This window comes from Oncorhynchus masou, chromosome 6 (genome assembly GCF_036934945.1).
Source record: "Oncorhynchus masou masou isolate Uvic2021 chromosome 6, UVic_Omas_1.1, whole genome shotgun sequence".
NCBI classification, from domain to species: domain Eukaryota; kingdom Metazoa; phylum Chordata; class Actinopteri; order Salmoniformes; family Salmonidae; genus Oncorhynchus; species Oncorhynchus masou.
This window is the reverse complement of record NC_088217.1, coordinates 12,291,070-12,318,152: the sequence shown is the minus strand read 5'-3', so window position 1 is coordinate 12,318,152 and position 27,083 is coordinate 12,291,070. Positions and strand designations below refer to the sequence as shown.

Here is a 27,083-nt window from a genome sequence, read left to right as displayed (position 1 = left end):
ACCGGCCTGTCAGGAAGTCCAGGATCCAGTTGCAGAGGGACGTATTCAGTCCCAGGGTCCTGAGCTTGGTGACAAGCTTGGAGGGCACTATGGTGCTGAACGCTGAGCTGTAGTCGAGGAACAGCATTCCCACAGGTATTCCTCTTGTCCAGGTGGGAGAGGGCAGTGTGGAGAGCAATTCAGATTGCATTGTCTATGGTTCTGTTGGGGCGGTATGCAAATTGGAGTGGGTCTAGCGTGTCTGGGATAATGTAGTTGATGTGTGCCATGACCGGCCTTTCAAAGCACTTCATGATTACAGATGTGAGTGCTGCAGGGTGGTAGTCATTTTGGCATGAAGCCTTAAGAGTTCTTGGAAACAGGAATGATGGTGGTCATTGGTATTGTCTTAGAAATGCACAATTACATGTTGGTATTGTCAGATAATTGTCAGGTAAGTCATATTGGTATTGTCAGATAATTGTTAGAAATGCACAATATATTCGTCATGTTGGTATTGTCAGATAATTGTCAGGTAAGCACAATATATTTGTCATCTTGTTATTGGCAGATAATTGTCAGGTAAGCACAATATATTCGTCATGTTGGTATTGTCAGATAATTGTCAGGTATGTACAATATATTTGTCATCTTGTTATTGTCAGATAATTGTCAGGTAAGCACAATATATTCGTCATGTTGGCATTGTCAGATAATTGTCAGGTATGCACAATATATTTGTCATGTTGGTATTGTCAGATAATTGTCAGGTATGTACAATATATTTGTCATCTTGTTATTGGCAGATAATTGTCAGGTAAGCACAATATATTCGTCATCTTGTTATTGGCAGATAATTGTCAGGTAAGCACAATATATTCGTCATCTTGGTATTGGAAGATAATTGTCAGGTATGTACAATATACTAGTCATATCAGTAGATGTGTTCAGGTAAAAATATCTATGCTATAATTAACGGCCCAGATTTCCATATTGGTGCAATTTCTTCTCTATATATAAATAAATAAATAAAAGAGAGAGAGAGAGAAGAGAGAGAGAGAGTGAGTGGACGGTGACAGAACACACTCACCACTCCCTCCATGTCTGTCATTTCGGGTGGGGCCAGCATGGACTGCACCATGAACTTGTGTTTGCTTTTCTCGTTGGGGTCGTAGTCGAAAGGCTGCAGCATCACTGGGAGAAGGGCACAGCAGAAAGAAACATGCATATACATACAGAATTGTGTTCCTTAGGCACAAAACTGAAGAAACCTGAAAGAGGGGCCTGCTTGGACCTGTCCATTAAGAAACCCTGATTTTCGTTTTGCATTTCAAAATGTTTTGCTATTGTTTGTCCTAGGTCTATGAGCTTTGGGACAGCAGTGTCTCTATAGCGGAGTGGTGCTTATATATGATCCCTTACCAGACAATAGCAAAGTTGTCTGGTGGGTGAAAAGAATATGACTGTTGAAAATGTGGATGTTCAAAGTCAATGAGCGTTATAGGGATAGTGCGAGATTTTGTTAATTGGATGTCTCTGCGTGCAGTTTGATTGAAGTTGTTAACTTGCGTTAGCGTAATGGCTGGTAGTCCATGGGATCAGACTTCCACAAACTCACATTCATTGCGCTAACGCTAGTTAGCAATCACTCGCGAAACTACCTTCAACTTCAATAAAATGCGTGCTTTTGTCAGCACATTCTCCTAATTCTGTGTTTCAGTTGAAGTACTCTGATTTGAAGGAGATTTATTAACAAGTATTCAAACGATAAACGATGTGGTACCCTATTCCTTTTATAGGGCATAAAGGCTCTGGTCAAAAGTAGTGCACTATAAAGGGAATGGGGTGCCATTTGGGGATGCACTTATATTCATGTTACCATGACTGCAAAACATTGACGGATCTACATAACTCCTCACGGATGGCAATTTTTCTAACAGCTTCATTGTTTTTCACTTTAACATTACAAATTGCCCTAATAAAAAACAGGTGTGTCTGAAAATTATTTTACCCATCGTCTCTTCACATCATCCAATCAAGTGTTATTTGATGTCATTCCAATGACCAAAAGGTATTTTCAAGCTGTTCAAATGATTTACAATGATCACTTTCTTATGTTGGCGTCTCAACTGCTCTGGCAGGGAATAAAATGGGTATTGATGGGTAATCTCCATACTCATATTCATTACTGTTTTAAGAGGAGCGCGTTTGGACCCAAAGGGCTGCGCGTTTAACATCAATGCCGACTGTGGGAGTGATTTCGGGTGAGCTATGGCTAACTTTCATTCAAAACAAATGACCTCTTCATTTCAAAGCCAGTGCTAGCGCTCTCAGATGTGGCGAACTAGGACGTATATGGCACATGGCCAATTCTCCCCGGAGTACAAAAAAACTTCACAAGTGTTCTTGTATGCCATTACGGCAATCAAGCAAGTTCAATATTGCAAACCAAAAACAGACGACTGAAACAGATTGACATCCTGTTGCAGTCAGACCCAATTTGCGCAGCCATCCACCCTGGGTCCAAAGGGAAGGAAAACATGTACGTTCTTGGAGGGTCATTAAATAACCTAAAATAAGTCCCAAATTTGTCAAAAAATATTTTTCAAAACTCACACGCTTTGAATGACATAACTAAACCAGTCCTGACAGCTCCTTTTTATCCTGTGATATATTATGGACACCTTCATATGGGGGATAAAGTTCCTAATATTTAGAGAAGTTAATTGTAGGAAAACAGAAAATTATTTGCTTGTTTTTCCTTACTGGTTGTTGATTAAATAGAGCTATTAGAAGAGGGAGAGTTGGGAGTGCTTAAATGATTGGTTCCCTGGGGACTAAACTATGGAATTATTATCCATATCAACCTCAAAGTCTGCTAGTGGATCCATTCACAAAGGAAAGACCGAGGGAGGCCATGACTACTGCTAAATACCACAAGCTACAACTGAGAGAACAAGGGCCCCAAGCACTCTGAAAGCTATAGTGAGAAACTGAGAGAACAAGGGCCCCAAGCACTCTGAAAGCTATAGTGAGAAACTGAGAGAACAAGGGCCCCAAGCACTCTGAAAGCTATAGTGAGAAACTGAGAGAACAAGGACCCCAAGCACTCTGAAAGCTATAGTGAGAAACTGAGAGAACAAGGACCCCAAGCACTCTGAAAGCTATAGTGATAGGATTGTATGGTTAGACCTATAGGCTACTTCCAGCATTCCAGCAGAGATTAGTATATACAGTGGGGCAAAAAAAGTATTTAGTCAGCCACCAATTGTGCAAGTTATCCCACTTAAAAAGATGAGAGGCCTGTAATTTTCATCATAGGTACACTTCAACTATGACAGACAAAATTAGAAAAAAAAAATCCAGAAAAATCCCATTTTGCCCCACTGTATAGCACTTTTGCCTCTGAAAGTGCCCTTAAACTAAAAAGGGGTCCCCTAAGTGGAAGAAGTATTGTGCAGAAATTATATTGTTAGCTTAGCTAAGGATTGTGTGGTTTCAAGAGTTAAGAAATTGATTGAATTTCCATTTGTACTGTATAGCAATAATTCATATGCAGTTCAAGAAGAAATATCCAAAACTCTGTAATGTTCCTTAGTGGTTTCTTGAGACACACCATCTCAATGAACCGCTGGTGAGCATTAGAGTTGTGGATATTTCTTCCTTCAAGTAATGTCCCATCCAAATGGAGTGAGATGATTAATTAAGCAACTTCATCACTGTAGATACTGATCTACATCTTGATCGGGAGATTGGATCTCTCTCAACAATAATGTGGACCAATAATGTGGACCAATAATGTGGACCAATAATGTGTCCTGAGGAAAAAGTTGGCAAAACATTGGCCAGCCATAAAGAAAGGAATTGTCTAAGCTTTTTCTATAGAATGTTGAAATGTCTTGAGGGCTTAAAACTCCTTCAATTTGTTGACACAAGGCCCCTCTCGGTGCTTTCGAGAGCTCTATAGTTTCTAGGGCTGGGAATTGCCAGGGACGATACGATATTAGCACGATACTTAGGTGCCGATACGATATGTATTGCAATTCTCACGATTCCATGTGTATTGCGATTCGATACTGCGATTGTATTGCGATTTGATGTTACAAACATATTGCTCACTGTTGCAGAGGGGCAAGAGAGAGACATGAGAAAACAGAAAATTAGTTGGAAATAAAAAGTGCTGAAACCATGTTACAATATGTAACTGTATCGATCCCTTTTCCCATAAAACAGCAGCTCAATACCAATCAAGCTGAGCATCTCTGTGGTGTGCGTTTAACATATAACGTTTTGTGGGGGTTAACCTAAGCTTTAAAAGCACAGTGTTGTGTCTCCAACTGAGCCTGCAAATGACACATTAGGGATTTTAGATATACTTTGGCAAAGTGTTCCCTTTCGGTCTAGGCAAAGTGAATTTCCACATTGCCTTTTGTGCTAATCTGTTTACAATTAGAGAGAAAAGCCTCTGTTGGAGGAGAAGGGCTGTGGCTGTCTGAACCCGGGGTTCTTTGTCGCCCACTACAGATTCCCTTGGTGACTCGAAGTGTGGCGTGAAACTGAATCCAGCCAGTGAAAATGGAGCTGGTGGCAGCAAATAGCCATGTTAGTGGACTCAGGAAACTCTAGCCAGGTCCTGTCTCCTTCAAAGAGCAGTCCCGGGGTGAGAACACAGCTGTTGGTCCAAGGGGGGCAGAGAGAAAAGCCCATCTCAAGCCAACAGAAAGCATACTATTCTGCAGAACTGCCTGGACTTCTCAACTGATTTGGCAAAATACTACTTTACATAAATACCTCATGTACACATTATTTCTCCAATGATTTGATTCTAAGAGGTGCAGGGATGTCACAATTTTGGTCTTCACCGAGGTGGTCCGGAGGACCACACTGAAAATGGGTTATAATTGCCTCGCTGTCACAATCTGGCCAAAAGCATTTCTCTATCCGTCGTTTTTCTATGCTCTCCTACTGTCTAGCTGTTTATTAGTGGGCTTGATGTGGTGAAAAGAATGTATATTACTGCAGGGGTTGCCATTAAGCTCTTAAAGGCACTTGCCCATCAGGCAAGTCAAGTTAATGTTTTACATTCCCAAAGGTGGTGGTCACTTGCCCCAAAAATGTAAATGGTCTGTTACATGGTCAATGGTTAAAATGGCAGGTAACTTTCATGTTAACATTGTTTGAATGCGCCAGCACACTTATAACAACATTCAAACCCAATTGTTTAAATAACTTGCATGCAATTCTGTAAGGAAGTTCCATTACTTAGACAGACTTCTGTTGAAAACGGTTAATGTTACACAGTACCAGTGAAAAGTTTTGGACATACCTACTCATTCAAGGGTTTTTCTGTATTTTTACTATTTTCTACATTGTAGAATAATAGTGAAGACATCAAATAGATGAAATAACACATATTGAATAATGTAGTAACCAAACAAATTGTTAAACAAATCAAAATATATTTATATTTGAGATTCTTCAAAGTAGCCACCCTTTGCTTTGATGACAGCTTTGCACACTCTTTGCATTCTCTCAACCAGCCTCATGAGGAAGTCACCTGGTATGCATTTCAATTAACATGTGTGCCTTGTTAAAAGTGAATTTGCGGAATTTCTTTCCTTCTTAATGCGTTTGAGACAATCAGTTGTGTTGTGACTAGGTAGGGGTGGTATACAGAAGATGGCCCTATTTGGTAAAATACCAAGTCCATATTATGGCAAGAACAGCTCAAATAAGCAAAGAGAAACGACAGTCTTTCATTACTTTAAGACATGAAGGTCAGTCAGTCTGAAAAATGTCAAGAACTTTGAAGGTTTCTTCAACTGCAGCCGCAAAAACCATCAAGCGCTATGATAAAACTGGCTCTCATGAGGACCGCCACAGGAAAGGAAGACCCCCAGAGTTACCTCTGCTGCAGAGGATTAGTTCATTAGAGTTACCAGCATCAGAAATTGCAGCCCAAATAAATGCTTCAAAGAGTTCAAGTAACAGACACATCTCAACATCAACTGTTCAGGAGACTGTGAATCAGGCCTTCATGGTCGAATTGCCACAAAGAAACCACTACTAAGTATCCCCCTTTCCCAATCCCTCGCTAAAGGACACCATCCTGTAGCACAAACTCCAAAAGGTTCTGGGACACTAAAGTCCATGGAGAATAAGAGCACCTCCTCCCAGCTGCACACTGCACTGAGGCTAGGAAACACTGTCGCCACTGATACATCTACGATAATCGAGAATTTTAATAAGCATTTTTCTATGGATGGCCATGCCCTACCCGGTCAACAGCTCTGCACCCCTGTACCCACCCCCCACAGCAACTTGCCCAAGCTTCCCCCATTTCTCCTTCACCCAAATCCAGACAGCTGATGTTCTGAAAGAGCTGCAAAATCTGGACCCCAACAAATCAGCTGGGCTAGACAATCTGGACCCTCTCTTACTAAAATTCTCCGCCACAATTGTTGCAACCCCTATTACTAGCCTGTTCAAACTCATCTTTCGTATCGTCTGAGATCTCTAAAGATTGGAAAGCTGCCGCGGTCATCCCTCTCATCAATGGGGGAGACACTCCAGACGCAAACTGTTACAGACCTATATCTATCCTACCCTGCCTTTCTAAAGTCTTCGAAAGCCAAGTTAACAAACACATCCCTGACCATTTTGAATCCCACCGTACCTTCTCCGCTATGCAATCTGGTTTCCGAGCTGGTCATGGGTGTACCTCAGCCGCGCTCAAGGTCCTAAACGATAACTACCGATCCTTGACATCGGCGATGTCATTTACAAAATAGCCTCCAACACTCTACTCAGCAAATTGGATGTAGTCTATCCCAGTGTTATCCGTTTTGTCACCAAAGCTCAATTTCCTACCCACCACTGCAACCTGTATGCTCTCGTTGGCTGGCCCTCACTTCATGTTCGTCGCCAAACCCACTGGCTCCAGGTCATCTATAAATCTTTGCTAGGTAAAGCTCCGCCTTATCTCAGCTCACTGGTCACCATAGCAGCACCCACCCGTAGCACGCGCTCCAGCAGGTATATGTCACAGGTCATCTACAGAGCCAAATCCTCCTTTGTCTGCCTTTCCTTCCAGTTCTCTGCTGCCGGTGACTGGAACAAATTGCAAAAACCAAGCTGGAGTCTTATATCTCCCTCACTAAATTTTAGCATCAGCTGTCAGAGCAGCTTACCAATCATTGCACCTGTACACAGCCCATCTGTAAATAGCCCACCCAACTATCTCATCCCCAACTATCTCTACTTGCACATTCATCTTCTGCACATCTATCAGACGAGTGTTTAATTGCTAAACTGTAAATATTTTGCCACTATGGCCTATTTATTGCCTTACCTCCCTGATCTTACTACATTTGCACACACTGTATATAGATTTTTCTATTGTGTTATTGACTGTATGTTTGTTTATCCCATGTGTAACTGTCTTGTTTGTGTCCCACTGCTTTGCTTCATCTTGGCCAGGTGCAGTTGTAAATGAGAACTTGTTCTCAACTGACCTACCTGGTTAAATAAAAGTGAAATAAATAAACATTTAAAAAAGATATTGCTCGTGTTTCTTGGCCCAAGCAATGTACATTAGACCGGTGGAAATCTGTCCTTTGGTCTGATGAGTCCAAATTTGAGATTTTTGGTTCCAACCGCTGTGTCTTTGTGAGACGCAGAGTAGGTGAATGGATGATCTCTGCATGTGTAGTTCCCACCGTGAAGCATGGAGGAGGTGTGATGGTGCTTTGCTAGTGAAACTGTGTGATTTATTTAGAATTCAAGGCACACATAACCAGAATGGCTACCACAGCATTCTGCAGCGATAATCCATCCCATCTGCTTTGCACTAAGTGGGACTTTCATTTGTTTTTCAACAATCTCCAGACAACAATCTCCAGGCTGTGTAATGGCTATTTGACCAAGAAGGAGAGTGAAGAAGTGCTACATCAGATGACCTGACCTCCACAATCACCCGACCTCAACCAAATTGAGATGGTTTGGGATGAGTTGGACCGCAGAGTGAAGGAAAAGCAGCCAACAAGTGCTCAGCATATGTGGGAATTACTCTGTCAAGACTGTTGGAAAAGCCTTCCAGGTGAAGCTGGTTGAGAGAATGCCAAGAGTGTTCAAAGATGTCATCAGCGCAAGGGTGGCTACTTTGAAGAATCTAAAATCTATTTTGATTTGTTTAAAACTTTTTTGGTTACTACATGATTCCATATGTGTTATTTCATAGTTTTGATGTCTTCACTATTAGATTACAATGTAGAAAATAGTATCAATAAATATAAACTCTTGAATGAGTAGGTGTTTCCAAACTTTTGACGTGCACTGCATACTGAACAAAAATATAATGAATGTAACGACATTGGGCCTCAGGATCTCAGCAAGGAATCTTTGTGCATTCAAATTACCATAGATAAAATGCAATTGTGCTCGTTATCTGTAGCTTATGCCTGCAAATACCATAACCCCACCATGTTTACAACGTTGACATCAGCAAACCGCTCGCCCAGATGTGGTCTGCGGTTGTGAGGCCGGTTGGACGTACTGCCAAATTCTCTAAAATTACATTGGAGGTGGCTTTTGGTAGATAATTTAATATTAATTTATCTGGCAACAGCTCTGGAGGACATTATTGCAGTCAGCATGCCAATTGCACACTTCCTCAAAACTTGAGATATCTGTGGTATTGTGTTGTGTGACAATACTGTATATTTTAGAGTGGCCATTTATTGCCCCCAGCACAAGGTGCACCTCTGTAATGATCATGCTGTTTAATCAGCTTATTGATATGCCACACCTGTCAGGTGGATGGATTATCTTGGCAAAGGAGAACTGCTCACTAACCAGGATGTAATCAAATTTGTGCACCACATCTGAGAGAAATAGGCTTTTTGTGTGTATGGAACATTTCTGGGATAATTTATTTCAGCTCATGAAAATGGGACAAACACTTTACAGGTTGCGTTTATATTTTTGTTCAGTGTATATGTTGGTGAGTATAGACAGTATATGACTAGAAAAGGTTTGTACAGCAGTAGTTATATAGGACTATGCGGGACTAGAATACAGTCGTGGCCAAAGGTTGAGAATGACACAAATATTAATTTTCACAAAGTCTGCTGCCTCAGTGTCTTTAGATACTTTTGTCAGATGTTACTATTGAATACTGAAGTACAATTACAAGCATTTCATAAGTGTCAAAGGATTTTATTGACAATTGCATGAAGTTGATGCAAAGAGGCAATATTTGCAGTGTTAACCCTTCTTTTTCAGGACCTCTGCAATCCACCCTGGCATGCTGTCAATTAACTTCTGGGCCACATCCTGACTGATGGCAGCCCATTCTTGCATAATTAATGCTTGGAGTTTGTCAGAATTTGTGGGTTTTTGTTTGTCCACCCACCTCTTGAGGATTGACCACAAGTTCAATGGGATTAAGGTCTGGGGAGTTTCCTGGCCATGGACCCAAAATATCGATGTTTTGTTCCCCGAGCCACTTAGTTATACTTTTTCATCTTATGGCAAAGGTGCTCCATCATGCTGGAAAAGGTGAGTGAGCCCACTCCCTTGGTTGAGAAGCAACCCCCAAACATGTATGGTCTCAGGATGCTTTACTGTTGGCATGACACAAGACTGATGGTAACGCTCACCATGTCTTCTCCGGACAAGCTTGTTTCCGGATGCCCCAAACAATCAGAAAGGGGATTCATCAGAGAAAATGACTCCAACTCCAGTTCTCAGCAGTGCAATTCCTGTACCTTTTGCAGAATATCAGTCTGTCCCTGATGTTTTTCCTGGAGAGAAGTAGCTTCTTTGCTGCCCTTCTTGACACCAGGCCATCCTCCAAAAATCTTCGCCTCACTGTGCGTGCAGATGGACTCACACCTGCCTGCTGCCATTCCTGAGCAAGCTCTGTACTGGTGGCGCCCCGATCCCGCAGCTGAATCAACTTTAGGAGATGGTCCTGGCGCTTGCTGGACTTTCTTGGGTGCCCCAAAGCCTTCTTCACAACAATTGAACCGCTCTCCTTGAAGTTCTTGATGATCCGATGAATGGTTGATTTAGGTGCAATCTCACTGGCAGCAATATCCTTGCCTGTGAAGCCCTTTTTTGTGCAAAGCAATGATGACGGCATATGTTTCCATGCAGGTAACCATGATTGACAGAAGAAGAACAATGATTTCAAGTACCATCCTGCTTTTGAAGCTTCCAGTCTGTTATTCCAACTCAATCAGCATGACAGTGTGATCTCCAGCCTTGTCCTCGTCAACACTCACACCTGTGTTAACGAGAGAATCACTGACATGATGTCAGCTGGTCCTTTTGTGGCAGGGCTGAAATGCAATGGAAATGTTTTTTGGGACTCAGTTCATTTGCATGGCAAAGAGGGATTTTGCAATGAATTGCAATTAATCTGCTCACTCTTCATAACATTCTGGAGTATATGCAAATTGCCATCATACAAACTGAGGCAGCAGACTTTGAAAATTAATATTTGTGTCATTCTCAAAACATTTGACCATGACTGTATAGTATATACATATGAAGTGTGTAAAACGGTATGAACAGTTAATTCGGAAAGTATTCAGACCCCTGGACCTTTTCCACATTTTGTTACATTACAGCCTTATTCTAAAATGGACTAAATATTTTATTTTCATCACCAATCTACACATAATACCCCATAATGACAAAGCAAAAACAGATTTTTTAAATGTTTTGCAAAAAAAAGGAAATAAAGTGGAATATCAAATTTAAATAAGTATTCAGACCCTTTACACGGAACCCAAACCGGCTGCACGTGTGCGCCATCGTGTGCTATCGTGCATATATTTATTTTGTCCCCCTACACAAACGCGATCACGCAGGTTAAAATATCAAAACAAACTCTGAACCAATTACATTAATTTGGGGACAGGTCGAAAAGCATTAAACATGTATTGCAATTTAGCTAGTTAGCTTTCACTTTCTAGCTAATTTGTACTATTTAGCTAGCTTGCTGTGGCTAGCTAATTTGTCCTGGGATATAAACATTGAGTTGTTATTTTACCTGAAATGCACAAGGTCCTCTACACTGACAATTAATCCATGCATAAAATGGCCAACCGAATCATTTCAAGTCATCTCTCCTCTTCCAGGCTTTTTCATCTTTGAACTTATATGGTGATTGGCATCTACACTTTCATAGTATTACCACAACAACCGGCAAAACTTTTCATCTTTCAATCACCAACATTGGTATAACCAATGAGGAGATGGCACGTGGGTACCTGATTCTATAAACCAATGAGGAGATGGGAGAGGCAGGACTTGCAGCGTAATCTGCGTCAGAAATAGAAAGGAGTTCTATTTTAGCCCTTGGCAACGCAGACGCTCGTTGGCGCGCGCGAGCAGTGTGGGTGCAATAATTGAATTACATGGATTTCTATATTTATTTTGCGACGCTCGCGCACGCGACGTGTCTGGTCTGGTCAGCATGTTACTTACTTCTTTGTTGAAGCAGCGATTATAGCCTCAAGTCTTCTTGGGTATGACGCTACAAGCTTGGCATGCCTGTATTTGTGGAATTTCTCCCATTCTCCTCTGCAGATCTTCTCAAGCTCGGTCAGGTTGGATGGGGAGCGTTGCTGCACAGCTATTTTCAGGTCTCTCCAGAGATGTTTGATCGAGTTCAAGCCTGGGCTCTGGCTGGGCCACTCAAGGACTTTCAGAGACTTGTCCCGAAGCCACTCCTGCATTGTTTTGACTGTGTGCTTAGGGTCGTTGTCCTGTTGGAAGGTGAACCTTCACCCCAGTCTGATGTCTTGAGGGCTCTGGAGCAGGTTTTCAACAAGGATCGCTCTGTACTTTGCCCCGTTCATCTTTCCCTTGATCCTGCCTAGTCTTCCAGTCCCTGCCACTGAAAAACATTCCCACAGCACGATGCTGCTACCACCCTGCTTCACTGTAGGGACGGTGCCATGTTTCTTCCAGATGTGACGCTTGGCATTCAGGCCAAAGAGTTCAATCTTGGTTTCATCAGACCAAAGAATCCTGTTTCTCATGGTCAGTCCTTTAGGTGCCTTTTGGCAGCGAACTGTCATGTGCGTTTTACTGAGCAGTGGCTTCCGTCTGGCCACTCTACCATTAAGGCCCGATTGATGGAGTGCTGCAGGGGTGATTGTCCTCCTGGAAGGTTCTCTCCACAGAGAAACGCTGGAACTGTCAGAGTGACCATCGGGTTCTTGGTCAAGGCCCTTCTTCCCCAATTGCTCAGTTTTACTGGGCGGGGAGCTGTAGGAAGAGTCTTGGTGGATCCAAACTTCTTCCATTTAAGAATGATGAAGGCCACTGTTTGTCGGGACCTTCAATGCTGCTGAAATGTTTTGTTGCCCTTACCCAGATCTGTGCCTCGACACAATCCTGTCTCTGAGCTCTACAGACAATTCCTTCGACCTCATGGTTTTTGCTCTGACATGCACTTTCAATTGTGGGACCTTATATAGACAAGTGTGTGCCTTTTCAAATCATGTCCAATCAATTGAATTTACCACAGGTGGAGTCCAATCAAATTGTAGAAACATCTCAAGGATGATAAATGGAAACAGCTACATTTCAAGTCTCATAGCAAAGGGTCTGAATACTTATATAAATAAGGTATCAGTTTAAATTTTTTTTAATACATTTGCAAAACCTGTTTTCACTTTGTCATTATGGAGAATGGTGTGTAGATTGTATTAAATAAAACATTTTCCTCATTTTAGAATAAGGCTGTAAAGTAACAAAATGTGGAAAGAGGGGAATGAGTAGATTCCAAATACACTGTAAACATTATTAAAAAGTGACCAGTGCTCATGGGGCAGCAGTCTCTAAGGTGCATATTTGTTTTCTTACATTGAAAACAGTCTATGGAGAAGGAGAGACTGCAATCCACACTCAATTCCTCCAACAAGGATTTCTGAAAAACCTGGGAACGTTGGGAAAGTTTGTGGAATTTTGCGATGAGATACACAATATGATACTCAGGCCTACCTGAGACGTTGATTGAGGTGCCGGCATCGAGGACGCCGCTGTTCGGCCGGACGCAGTAACGGCGCGGGGCCGTCGTCTTGACTTTGAAGCACACATTCCTGTCTGTAGGGTTGGCGAGCTTTAGGGTGGTGTTGACCACATCCGAGAAGGGACCTGTAGAGGGAGAACAAGGTCCCAAATAGGAAAAGGGTTAGAGAAGCTGGAGCCTCCATATTTTTATTATTATTCTTTTTTTAAATCAAACCCAAATATATACTGGGATTTAGACCGACAATAGGCGACTTCACAGACAACAGGCTTTACAGAGGTGGGCCTAAAAGGGACAATCTGCAGTTGCTACATACATGTTTGGACTTAAATTAATGATGTACCCATTGATTCTTGAAGAAAATAACATATTAATGTCGTCAGAACCCAAAATATAAGCTGTTTACCAGAGGAAGGGATGAACTCTTATTGTTTCAATTGCCGATTGGCCCTTTAAAAAGGTAGATTCAATAATGACATCATTGTACACAGTTGGGCAACTTCCTGAAATTAACAACAACACAATACAAATCTGGATTTGCCCAAAGGGGTCATGATTCACTACTTGCTTTGAGACAATGAGAGACGGGCTTAGTGACAAATCAGTTAGGTTTTAAAAGTAGACTATGCTGAAGACCGCCAGGCAGTTTACAGACACCTGGGGTTCCAATCACCAGGCTATCACATTCCATACCCCCTGGGGTTCCAATCACAAGGCTATCCCATTCCATACCCCCTGGGGTTCCCACCACAAGGCTATCCCATTCCATACCCCCTGGGGTTCCAATCACAAGGCTATCACATTCTATATCACCTGGGGTTCCAATCACAAGGCTATCACATACAATACCCCCTGTGGTTCCAATCACATTCCATACCCCCTGGGGTTCCAATCACAAGGCTATCACATTCTATATCACCTGGGGTTCCAATCACAAGGCTATCACATACAATACCCCCTGTGGTTCCAATCACATTCCATACCCCCTGGGGTTCCAATCACAAGGCTATCACATTCTATATCACCTGGGGTTCCAATCACAAGGCTATCACATACAATACCCCCTGTGGTTCCAATCACATTCCATACCCCCTGGGGTTCCAATCACAAGGCTATCACATTCTATATCCCCTGGGGTTCCAATCACAAGGCTATCACATTCTATATCCCCTGGGGTTCCAATCACAAGGCTATCACATTCTATATCACCTGGGGTTCCAATCACAAGGCTATCACATTCCATAACACTGGGATTGATGGTCGGTAACGCTGACAGAAAGAGTGTACAAAATTGCCACAAGCAGACAGACTAATGCATGTGAAAGCTGTGCAAACCGTAGAGAAAACATGGTGAGCTAATCAAATGAATGTTACTGAATCAGCACACCAAAAGGCATGTGTGGAGGTCTGTCATGTGCCGGATCGCCATTTCAGAATGAGGAAATGGTTTGAAGAAAGAGAGGGAAGTTACAATACAAAAATCAGGCTTAAGGCGATGCACATTACGTAACATAGAGGAACACATCCTAAGGACAACAAGTCTGAATTCTAATCCAAGGTTTAGGAGGCCTACTTTTGAGTGGGGACATCTATGAACTGTATTAGTTAATGACCCACATACAGACGTGTAGGCCTAGTCACTGAAAGGGCAGTAGGCCTAATTGATACCGTCAAATTATCATCTGGAGCAAGGCTTCATCCACATGCGTCTGAGGTGTATGGACGTTGACACATTAGGTCAGATGCCAACACCAAAATAGAATCCCAGACTTGGTTATAGCCTGAACCACAATACAGTTGCCTCTACTAACCTCAGTCTGGGGTCGTTCCATCTGATTTAAATCCCTTTGACTGCACCCTTTTTGATGTGAATGAAACCTTCCATACATGTTTTGCCCATGGTAGAAGAGGTTAGAAAGGGACTTTTTGGACATGAATGCCAAAACACTGGAGGTTCTCAAAGTTGACCCATTTTGCATACCCCACCATGTCGTCATCACTGAAAGAGACAAACGGTTGAATTTGATATAATTTTATAGCTTACAAACAGGGTTATCAAACTAGTCTGTGATTTCTTGAAAAAAAAAATAATAATAAAAAGTAAATTTTTTAACCTTTTTAATGATCTAAAAACTTAGATTTTTCAAATTTTCACAAATGTTGTACTGTAGCTTAGACTCTTTCATATCATCTTAGGTGTTTGTTTTGTGCCAGCCATCGGTTGAGACACAGCATTCTCCTGAATACAGGGTGGCTGTCATTTCAATCATACAGAATTCATAGAATGGGCCTTTCCTTTCAGACCACTGCAATTTAGCTGGTACACCATTGACATATACATTTACTTGAAACTTTAACTTACAATTTCTACCGGAAACATGGCCGTCGGTCCATCCACCGTCGCATGTCAAATTGAATGGGAATATCTATTCAATTATCTATATTTATTATTTCAATAGGGTTCTTATGGAGGATTAACAGTCAAATTTATAACAATGGATAATCCCATTTAAATCAATATTCTCCGATGTGTGGACCTCCAACCATCTTTGTGGTACTGTTTGAAAGTTTAAAAAAATATTTTACTCACATACTTACATGACACCCACTCTGTATTCCAGAGTATGCTGTGTCTCAAATCGATGGCGGGCACAACAAAAACACCTCAAATGATGTAACAACAGCTACAACACATATGAAGATGACAGTTTTTTTTTTTTTTTGCGAGTTCCAGTGGTTTAGAGCGTTGGACTAGTAACCGGAAGGTTGCAAGTTCAAATCCCCGAGCTGATGAGGTACAAATCTGTCATTCTGCCCCTGAACAAGCAGTTAACCCACTGTTCCTAGGCCGTCAATGAAAATAAGAATTTGTTCTTAACTGACTTGCCTAGTTAAATAAAAAGGTAAAAAAAAAAAAAATGGTTTTATTAAAAGGTCCATTGCTATCTCAATATCAAATCATTTCTGGGTAACAATTGAGTACCTTACTGTGACTGTTCTTAATTAAAATAGTCCAAAAAAAAGAAACAAATGGCTTCTCAGCAAATAGCAATTTGGGAGTGGTCAGGGGAAAACTGAAAACTAGCTGTTATTACTCATTTTGAATAAGTAGAGCAGCTGATGCAATTAAGGCCATGGCTAATTTAGAAATATAATAATATAATAATAACATGCCATTTAGAAGATGAGATGAAAGCATATATCGTTGGGCCCTATATCCAGGTGCAGTTCCATTAATTGCTCGGTTGTAGTGAATGAAGTCTCTGTTAAACTTTTTTTATTTTAAAACACCAGAGTGGGCTTAATATGAGGGCAGGTTCTTTCACTTCCAAGAAAGGATTGGCTACCAGTATTACTGTCACTAATGGCTCTCGTTCTACAGAACTATAAAAAAAAGTGGCCTTTAAACTGACAGCCTAGATTAAACGTATAGTTTAGCCTACTAGGTTCAGCTCACAAAACATCTAAGAGGAGGCATAGACCTTCTTAGAGCAGCGTTTCCCAAACTCGGTCCTCAGTGACCACAAGGGGTGAACCTTTTGTTTTTTGCCCAAACACTACACAGCTGATTCAAATAATCAAAGCTTGATGATTCGTTTATTGTTTGAATCTGCTGTATAGTAGTAGTGCAAAAACCAAAACGTGCACCACTTGGGGTCCCAAGGACCAAGTTTAAGAAACCCTGTTCTAGAGGAACTGGAAATAAATGACTTTAGTGCCACAGGGACAATAATTTGGTATTTTTAACCTATTAGGCCTATCAATAAGAAAAGAAGCCTAAACGTATACAACAGCCTGGGCCTAGTAGACCTATCTAAAGGAATGCAGGGTTTGGAGGAAATAGGAAACTACTGGTTGGGGGAGGAGAATTGGGAAGGACGTAGCTGGCTGTGAGGGTCAACCAACCAGGTGTGGTGCAAATATATTTGTATAATTTTTTGAAATTTATATATATTTTTTACTGTAAACCCTTTTTCTCCCCAATTTCGTGATTCCCAAATTGGTAGTTACAGTCTTGTCCCATCGCTGCAACTCCCGTACGGACTCGGGTGAGCCGAAGGTTGAGAGCCATGTGTCCTCTGAAACAGGACCCCGCCGAGCCGCACTGCTTCTTGACACACTGCCCGCATAACCTGGAAGCCAGCTGCACCAATGTGTCAGAGGAAATACTGTCTAGCTGGCAACCGGAATCAGCTTGCAGACGCCCAGACCCACCACAAGGAGTTGCTTGAGCACGATGGGACATCCTGGCCAGCCAAACCCTCCCCTAACCCGGACGATGCTGGGCCAATTGTCTGCCACCTCACGGCCAGCTGTGACACAGCCTGGAATTGAACCCGGGTCTGTAGTGACGCCTCAAGCACTGCGTGCTTAGACCGCAGCGCCAGTTGGGAGGGCCGTAGGCCTATATTTTTACAGGTTTATTTCATTTGGTCAAAACTGTGTGGAATACCTTGAATCACTGAGGGCTCCAATTACCTTCAATTTGCTTCTAATAATCTCTAATTGTCTAGTCAAGGTAGGCTAATGGCTGTCCTTGAAGAACAAGACGACATGAGGCACCAGGGGAATGGAAGGAACACTACTAGCCTCAAGTCCCTGCAACCAACCATGGCCTGGTTTCCCAAAAGCATCTTTAAGGCTAAGTTCATCATTAGAAGCATCGTTAAATCTCCAAGCGGTTTCCCAAAAACCATTGTTACTGAAGTTGAACTTGAAAGCGCTCAATTGTTACAAATACGTGAAGGATAAACATATGCTTTAATAAAATAAAACTGAGATGACTGCATTAAAAGATATAGGCTACATGGGCCCATATATTTCAATCATAATGAAATCAATTTAATGTTTAATCAATTGAAATCTATTTCGCCAATACTGCAATGTTTGCATATTCAGACCCCTTGACCTTATCCACATTGTTACATTACAGCCTTATTCTAAAATGTATTAAAATATTTTCCCCCCCTCATCATTCTATACACAATACCCCATAATGATAAAGCAAAAACAGTTTTTTGTAAACAGAGGAACTCTGGAGCTCAGTCAGAATGACCATCGGATTCTTGGTCACCTCTCTGACCAAGTCACTTCTCCGATTGTTCAGTTTGGCGGGGCGGCCAGCTCTCGGAAGAGTCTTGGTGGTTCCAAACTTCTTTCATTTAAGAATGATGGAGGCCACTGTGTTCTTGGGGACCTTCAATGCTGCAGAAATGTTTTGGTACACTTCCTCAGATCTGTGCCTCAACACAATTCTGTCTTGGAGCTCTACGGACAATTCCTTTGACCTCATGGCTTGGTTTTTGATCTGACATGCACTGTCACCTGTGGGACCTTATATAGTCAGGTGTGTGCCTTTCCAAACCATGTTCAAGCAATTGAATTTAACACAAGTGGACTTCAATCAAGTTGTAGAAACATCTCAGGGATGGTCAATGGAAACCGGACGCACCTGAGCTCAATTAATTTTTATTTTTTAATACATTTGCAGAAATGTATAAAAATCTGTTTTCGCTTTGTCATTATGGGGTATTGTGTGTTGATTGAGGCAAAAAAAAAGTAATTTAATCCATTTTAGAATAAGGCTGTAATGTAACAAAATGTGGAAAAATCAAGGGGTCTGAATACTTTCCGAATGCACTGTATTTCATGATGTGTAACATGTGCACAATGACGTGCCCAAACTGTCATTTAGTGCATTACTATTGGGTAAGCATAATAAGCCAGCTAAATATTTGCAGCCATAGGTGGTGATATCTCTCTAGGAGCTGATCAATTGTCAGTATTGTGGAGTATGCCTAATTCTAATGTTAAGGTAAAATTCTAATGCTGTATTATATCAGTATGAAATCAAATTTGATCAAATAAAATATTATTAGTCTCATGCTTCATAAACAACAGGTGTAGACTAAGAGTGAAATGCTCACTTACCTTACCAATAATGCAGAGAAAGAAAATAGAGAAATAATAGAAAAGTAATAAGTATTATTAAAAGTAATAATAAATACACAATGAGTAACAATGACTTTGGTATATACCCTGGGTACCAGTACTGAATCGATGTGCATGGGTACGAGGCCAAGCCAAAGCCCGGACTTAAATCCCATTGGCAATCTGTGGAAAGACTTGAAGATTGCTATTCACTGCCACTCCCATCGAACTCAACAGAACTTGAAACATTGTGCAAGCAAGAATGGGAAAAAAAATGCCCAAATCCAGATGTGCAAAGCTGATACAGACATACCCAAGGTGACTCAAAGCTGTAATCGCCTCCAAAAGCTGCGTCAACAAAGTATTGACTCAGTTGTAAATACTTCTGTAGTTCATTTTTCAATAAATGTGCAAAAATGTGATTATGGGGTATTGTGTGTAGATGGCTGAGAAGAAAAAGAGGGGGGGGGGGGCTATTTTGAAGGGCATTCCCTCACTGCTCTAGAATGTAGTGAAAAAAAGGGTAAATTCAAGAGGATGCTACTAAATGATCAATTGTCAGTAGTGTATAAATGTACTTATTTGCCCTATGCCATTATAAATCAGAGTCAACTAATCATTAGATTCTCTACAATAGTATAACCTTAATATGCTTGTACTTAACAGCTTTGATTAAATAAGAATGTTAGTTTGTTGTGACCGTTGCTAGTTTAAACCGCCCAACTCTTGGTTGTATCTTCCATTTTTCGCCATTGTGAGGTGGTAACACTTGGGACCTGTTTCCACAGTTTGGACGAATCAAAATCAACCTGATGGCCTCGTGATTTTTAATCAGCAAATCTGAGGCTTTCTATTCCTCTAACCCCAGTCAATCAACGTTGAGGGGGTGTTTCCATGGCATTATAAAGGCAACAGATTGTCTTCGGGGAAGATATACATTGAAACTCAGTCTGTTAGCTTCGTAAATTAATAAATATATAGACCCAATTTTGTTTTGTATTCTGCGGATTTATTAATTTAGAAAAAACCCATGTTCTCACACAGGAACCTGCAGCCACTAGCTAGCTTGTCAGTTGACATTCAAAGCTAGCGCCATTCTGCCCGTGGAGCAGTGATAGTTCTATTGAGCAGCAACCACTTTACTGTGGCCATAACGAAATTCTATTCAGTTTAATCACGCTAAATTATCTGAGTGAATAGTATTGTGAACCATTTATGGTAAAGACATAGGGCTTGGACTTTTTATTTAATTTATTAACATTGAATTAATTAATTGTATGGGTTAACACCCTACATTTTGAATTCAGGCTCAAACACAACAAAATGTTATGAATACTTTCTAAAGGCACTGTACATGCAACTAGGAATGAAGTAACTAGGCAACAGGACAGGTGATAAACAGTAGCAGCAACGTTTGCGACAAGTTTAAAAAGTTAGTACAAAAATTGTCAATGTAGGTGGTTAACAAGTTAACCAAACAGCTACCCGGACTAACAAGTCTTATTTATGGCTTGGGGGTAGAAGCTGTTCAGGGTCCTGTTAGTTCCACACTTGCATCGGTACCACCCTCTATGACTTGGGTGGCTGAAGTCTTCAGCACTTTTTAGGGCCTTCCTCTGACACCGCCTGGTATGTACTACCCTCAGCTAGTTATGCACGACCCTCAGCTAGTCAAGATGCTATCAATAACTAATGTATAACTTTTGAGGATCTGAGGGCCCATGCCAAATCTTTTCAGCCTCCCGAGGGGGGAAATTAACATTGTGGTGTCCTCTTGTGGACCATGATAGATCCTTAGTGATGTGGACACAGACACTTGAAGCTCTCGATCCGCTCCACTACAGCCCGTCGATGTGAATGGGGGCGTGCTTGGCCCTCTGTTTCCTGTGGTCCACATTCAGCGCCTTCGTCTTGTTGACGCACTTCTCTGCGTGCCGTGGTGTTTTGGGAAAAGGCCTACATCTTTGGCCACATTGTTAAGACACTCATAAGCCTAGGTTTCTTCACTACCAGGATGGACCCTGTCAGGTCGGGGATTCGAACTTGCAAACTTTGGTTGCTAGTCCAACGCTCTAACCACTAGGCTACGCTGCTGCCCCAACACATACCAGTGTAAATCAAATCCGATTTCTAAATGATAATAAACCACCCCAATTGTTTCACTGAAGAGTCATCTGAAGATCCACGTCTCTGTTGTGGACTTGCTCAACATGAAACTACTTTTGTTTCACAACTTGTAATCATGCAGGTTGCATTACGCGGGTGAGCTCACTAACCAGACAACAAAACAGTAGCCTCAACAGAATGACTCAGGTCAGCTACAACGTTGGCTTTGTGAAAATAGTTTGATAGGAAGGAGAGGGCTAGGCCACTTGACATTGAGCAACATACAGATGTACTGGATTTACAAACTGGCATTAAAAAATTCCACAGGATCTCAGTGTACACTTTGCACTAAAATAAAGAACATGGGAGAATCGAGGGCAAATTAATGAATACAAATCTGAGAGAGTTTCGATATCAGGCTACCAAAATAAAACACACCATCTTACTTTCTTTAATGATGAGGGTAAAAAAAATGTATACAGTTACATATTGGGACATGTTTTTGTACGATATAGGCCTGCCGCAATATATCTTTTTGCGCTAGTCAGCTGTACCTGAAACAAAACTATTTTCCTTCAGTTCTCCATCCCAAAAATAAATAAATAGTAAGATAATTTGCTTTCGGCACTTTTATTTCCATGGCTGATCAAAACGTGTGTTCTCATGGCTCTCTCTTGACCCTCTGCAGTAGACATATGGTGAGAAAATACAGTGGGGCAAAAAAGTATTTAGTCAGCCACCAATTGTGCATGATCTCCCACTTAAAAAGATGAGAGAGGCCTTTAATTTTCATCATTTGGTACACTTCAACTATGACAGACAAAATGAGAATTATTTTTCTCCAGGAAAATCACATTGTAGGATTTTTAATGAATTTATTTGCAAATTATGGTGGAAAATAAGTATTTGGTCACCTACAAACAAGCAAGATTTCTGGCTCTCACAGACCTGTAACAATTTCTTTAAGAGGCTCCTCTGTCCTCCACTCGTTACCTGTATTAATGGCACCTGTTTAAACTTGTTATCAGTATAAAAGACACGGGTCCACAACCTCAAACAGTCACACTCCAAACTCCACTATGGCCAAGACCAAAGAGCTGTCAAAGGACACCAGAAACAAAATTGTAGACCTGCACCAGGCTGGGAAGACTGAATCTGCAATAGGTAAGCAGCTTGGTTTGAAGAAATCAACGGTGGGAGCAATTATTAGGAAATGGAAGACATACAAGACCACTGATAATCTCCCTCGATCTGGGGCTCCACGCAAGATCTCACCCCGTGGGACCAAAATGATCACAAGAACAGTGAGCAAAAATCCCAGAACCACACGGGGGACCTAGTGAATGACAGGTAGAGAGCTTGGACCAAAGTAACAAAGCCTACCATCAATAACACAATGCCGCCAGGGACTCAAATCCTGCAGTGCCAGACGTGTCCCCCTGCTTAAGCCAGTACATGTCCAGGCCCGTCTGAAGTTTGCTAGAGAGCATTTGGATGATCCAGAAGAATATTGGGAGAATGTCATATGGTCAGATATAACTTTTTGGTAAAAACTGGTAAAAACTCAACTTGTCGTGTTTGGAGGACAAAGAATGCTGAGTTGCATCCAAAGAACACCATACCCACTGTGAAGCATGGGGGTGGAAACCTCCTTCCATCAGCAAGGGCATTGAAGATGAAACGTGGCTGGGTCTTTCAGCATGACAGTGATCCGAAACACACCGCCCGGGCAACAAAGGAGTGGCTTCGTAAGAAGCATTTCAAGGTCCTGGAGTGGCCTAGCCAGTCTCCAGATCTCAACCCATAGAAAATCTTTGGAGGGAGTTGAAAGTCCGTGTTGCCCAGCAACAGCCCCAAAACATCACTGCTCTAGAGGAGATCTGCATGGAGGAATGGGCCAAAATACCAGCAACAGTGTATGAAAACCTTGTGAAGACTTACAGAAAACGTTTGACCTCTCATTGCCAACAATGGGTATATAACAAAGTATTGAGATAAACTTGTGTTATTGACCAAATACTTATTTTCCACCATAATTTGCAAATAAATTAATTTAAAAAATCAATGTAATTTTCTGGATTTTTTCCCTAATTTTGTCTGTCATAGTTGAAGTGTACCTATGATGAAAATTACAGGCCTCTCATCTTTTTAAGTGGGAGAACTTGCACAATTGGTGGCTGACTAAATACTTTTTGCACCACTGTATGTTTGGAATATCAAATCGCAGTATTGAATTGCAATAGAATCGTGAGATTCGCAATACATATTGGCACTTAAGTATTGTGATAATATCCTATTGTGAGGTCCCTGGCAATTCCCAACCCTACTAGCTGGTATAGAGGAAACCCTTGTGTTTGAGGGAAACAAAGGTGCATTGTGGATGGAAATGTGGAAGTGAGCTGCCTTGTAGTGTGAATTAGCACATAGACTAAGATAAGGTTTTAGCCCGCAAATGTCCACAGCAACTGACACTTCCCTTCACACACTGAGCCAAGACAAGAGGTGAATTTTAAACCCTCACAACTGGTGAAACATTGTTCAATGAAACGACTCATGCAGCTAACTACTGTAGCCTATACCTTATCTACAACAGCTTTCCAACTGGCAGAAAAAAAATACAGCCACAAAAAGAGAGTTCTGAAGAAAATATTTAATGCTGTTGTGTCATCTGAAAGGTTTGTTATTGAGAAAGAGCAAGACTGTGTACCTTGAGTGTGCGGTTCCAAATTGATACTAATAAAGAATAAGGAGATTAATAAAGAACCCGAAAGGAACACAGCTGGATTTGTTGTCAACACAGGCCTGCCTTTCAATGGGCAATTTTAGTCTAAGAGGCTAGGTGATTTGATTATCTGTCCAGTCAAAGACTTTAATTAGTAATTTAGGTGTTACCAAACAATGGAAAATGACTGGTTTACAAACCTCCGACTACTCCCCACTTGGCTATAAGTACAATATCACTACTAATAGACATTCAAAACTGCTTCAATAGTTTAGCTCAGATGTGTTGCAATGTTCTCAAAACATGGCCATAATTTCATGGTAACATAGTGTAGGGTGTCCACACACTCTGCTTTGTTGATGCAACTGCACCGCCCACAACCGCAAGACCCACCTGCACAACGCATCACCGGGGGCAAACTACCTGCCCTCCAGGACACCTACAGCACCCGATGTCACAGGAAAGCCAAAAAGATCTTCAAGGACAACCACCACCCGAGACACTGACTGTTCACCCTGCTACCATGCAGAAGGTGAGGTCAGTACAGGTGCATGCATCAAAGCTGGTACCGAGAGACTGAAAACCAGTTTCTATCTCAAGGCCATCAGACTGTTTAACAGCCATCACTAACACAGAGAGGCTGCTGTCTACATACAGACTTGAAATCACTGGCCACTTTAATAAATGGATCACTAGTCACTTTAATAATGCCACTTGAATAAATGTTTACATAAGTTGCATTACTCATCTCATGAGATAACATAATGAGAGAAAAAGTGCTGATGCAGAACCAAATTTCAGAATTGCACCTATTCTAGTAGAATATCTCCCCTTGAAAAATACAAATAATATACATTTTGGGGGAAATTGATCCACGGACCTACAAAAAGGGCCACCAGTTGCCCATTCCTGCACTATATTGACAATGAATTTGTAGGCATGCTAGCACTGGGTTCCCCAACTTGTTCATGTTGAGGCCCCATAAATAACAAAAGTAACAATATCAGGCTTATATGAGAGAATACCTGATTGTGATTTTACCTTACAGAAGTCTTGTCATTTTAGTTATTTCTGTCACTTTGCTGAATACTCTGAAAGCCCCATGCAGATCTCCAGGGGCCCATGAACCCCAGTTTGGGAACCCCTGTACTGGTCTGTGTGGCTTGGGATTTCCTTGAGGTCAACCTATTTCTCCGAGTTATCAATTAGTGGGCTCAGTTTGTTTGCATTGAGCCAAGACAAACAAAATGGCTACCTTCAGAACAAGCAGTGCAGTTTAAAGCTGCTTTAACTTTTTCTGGGACCCAACCAAATTCACATAGTAATGTGAGTTAAAAAATCATTCTCATTGAAAGCAAGTCTAAGAAGTGGTAGATCTGTTCTTTGTGCTCTATTTAGGTTTCCCTTTCTTAAGTTAATTTTTGCATCGCTTACTTTCATTTTTGTAAACCAGCTTTAGAACAGCTGAAAATACAATATTTTTGGTTATTGAACATATATTTCAGAGCGGTTTATATGGTACAATGATTCTCTACACTATATGTTGCTTGTTTTGTCACAAACTGAAATTCGGCGAGGTACTAGAATTTTAGCAACCAGGAAATGGCAGAGCAATGTCTGCATATTGCACCTTTAAGCAATGGGCTTGACAAGGCAATAGGGCATCTCAAATTACCGTGGAAAGACCCTATATATATATATATATATATATATATATATATATATATATATATATATATATATATATATATATATATATATATATATATATATATATATATAAAATTCAACAAACACAGATGAAAGGCTATTTGTTATTTTCTATCTCAAAAATGGCCTAGTCACATTGTGATAATGCTTCAGGGAACGTAGCCTATTGAGTGGAGTCAATAAATTAATATTTAACTGGACACATTGTAATTCTTAGGATACCCAGTACAAAAGTGTCCATATGGTATCCTGACCCATATTGCTGCTTTCCACACCTGGTCATGAACAACACTTGCCAATTGATGAGAAGAACCGCCAGATAGCAATATAGCTAACGTTAGCTAGTATTTCATGCCCAGTTCCATCTTGCTAGCGGTTAGACTAACCGCTAGCTAATTACAGTAACTAGCAAACTAGACAAATTAGTTAACGTTAGCTACCTATCATGATGCTTTCAACATGCATTTTGGGACAATCAGCTGCTATTCATTGTTAACTCATAAATTACACTGACATGACTGTCGTCGGGCATGAAGGATAATAGCTGCGATTCAACCAGTAATTGTATTTTGACATTGTGCTTGAAACACAGCTAGCACAATAATAAACAGACTGACTCGCCTAAATTGCTGGAACGATATTGCACAATGCACCTGAAACATAATGCACTAACTGATGTTACTAGGCTAGCTACCAGCTAACTAGTTACCTTACTAGAAGGTCAACTCGACATTATTAGCAGTAAAGACTTGTCAGGGAGCTGCAGGAATAGCTAGCTAGCTAGCACAGGTTAATGTTCAGGAAAGGCTGTGTACGCTGCCAACCAGTCGTTTGAAATTATTCTCCTCCCTAGCTCACTGTTATTTTACAAATTAATGGGCATATGGTGTGCCCCCTCCTTATTAAACGGGCCTGTTACTAACTACCCCACTCACAAAAATGGCTCCCCCCCCTCCCTTCAGAGTTGGGCCCTCCCCTCCTCAGTAGTATCTTACCTCGGAATTTCAGTTCGTGCTGTGGCTCCAAGAGCAGGACCTGATCTTGTCTGGCCATGACCCAGCGGTTCCAAGGGGATAGCTCAATGTAAATCGTTTCCGTAGATTACTCCTGTTGTGGTGATGTTAGCTAGTGTTATCTTTAGAGTTATTATTATGCTAATTAGCTATGCGATTATCCTGTCCCCCGGTCAGTGCAAATAGCCAGGGAGCTACTAGCGGCGGTTGTGATGCAGCAAGAAAGGAGTGAGAGAGAGGCTTTGTGCAACGTCACAGCCCCTGCATAGCCACTCAACGAGGAGTGAAGAGGTGATGCGAGACGGAGTCCGGGCAAAGCTTGGGAGTTGGGACACCTAAGCCTGGGAGGGAGGGACAGGTGTCTCATGGTCATCAATCTTTCTCAGGACCTTCTTATGTATCAGTGTTATGGCCTCTTATAATGAACGCCATACATCATGCATTTCTAACGACCTATAATGGCATTCCTGTTAATCCTGTAGTTTCAGGCAAGTGCAAATTGACAACAATAAAAATCACTTTGATAAAGTATTCACCCAATAAAAGTATATACATTTATGTTTCTGTAAACCAT

General features: G+C 41.3%; 1 protein-coding gene across 1 annotated transcript in view; it reads right to left on the bottom strand.

The window, feature by feature from the left end:
* The window catches only part of LOC135541361 (vesicle-associated membrane protein-associated protein B-like), a 52,153-nt gene extending 25,419 nt beyond the window's left edge, over window positions 1-26,734 (bottom strand). Inside the window, exons 1-3 of the mRNA XM_064967546.1 lie at window positions 26,492-26,734; window positions 13,000-13,152; window positions 1,070-1,173 (exon numbers count right to left, since the gene is read on the bottom strand). Coding sequence (XP_064823618.1) covers window positions 1,070-1,173; window positions 13,000-13,152; window positions 26,492-26,549 — 315 coding nt within the window. The 5' untranslated portion in view covers window positions 26,550-26,734. The remainder of the gene's footprint in view (window positions 1-1,069; window positions 1,174-12,999; window positions 13,153-26,491) is intronic.
* Between the last annotated feature and the right edge of the window lie 349 nt (window positions 26,735-27,083).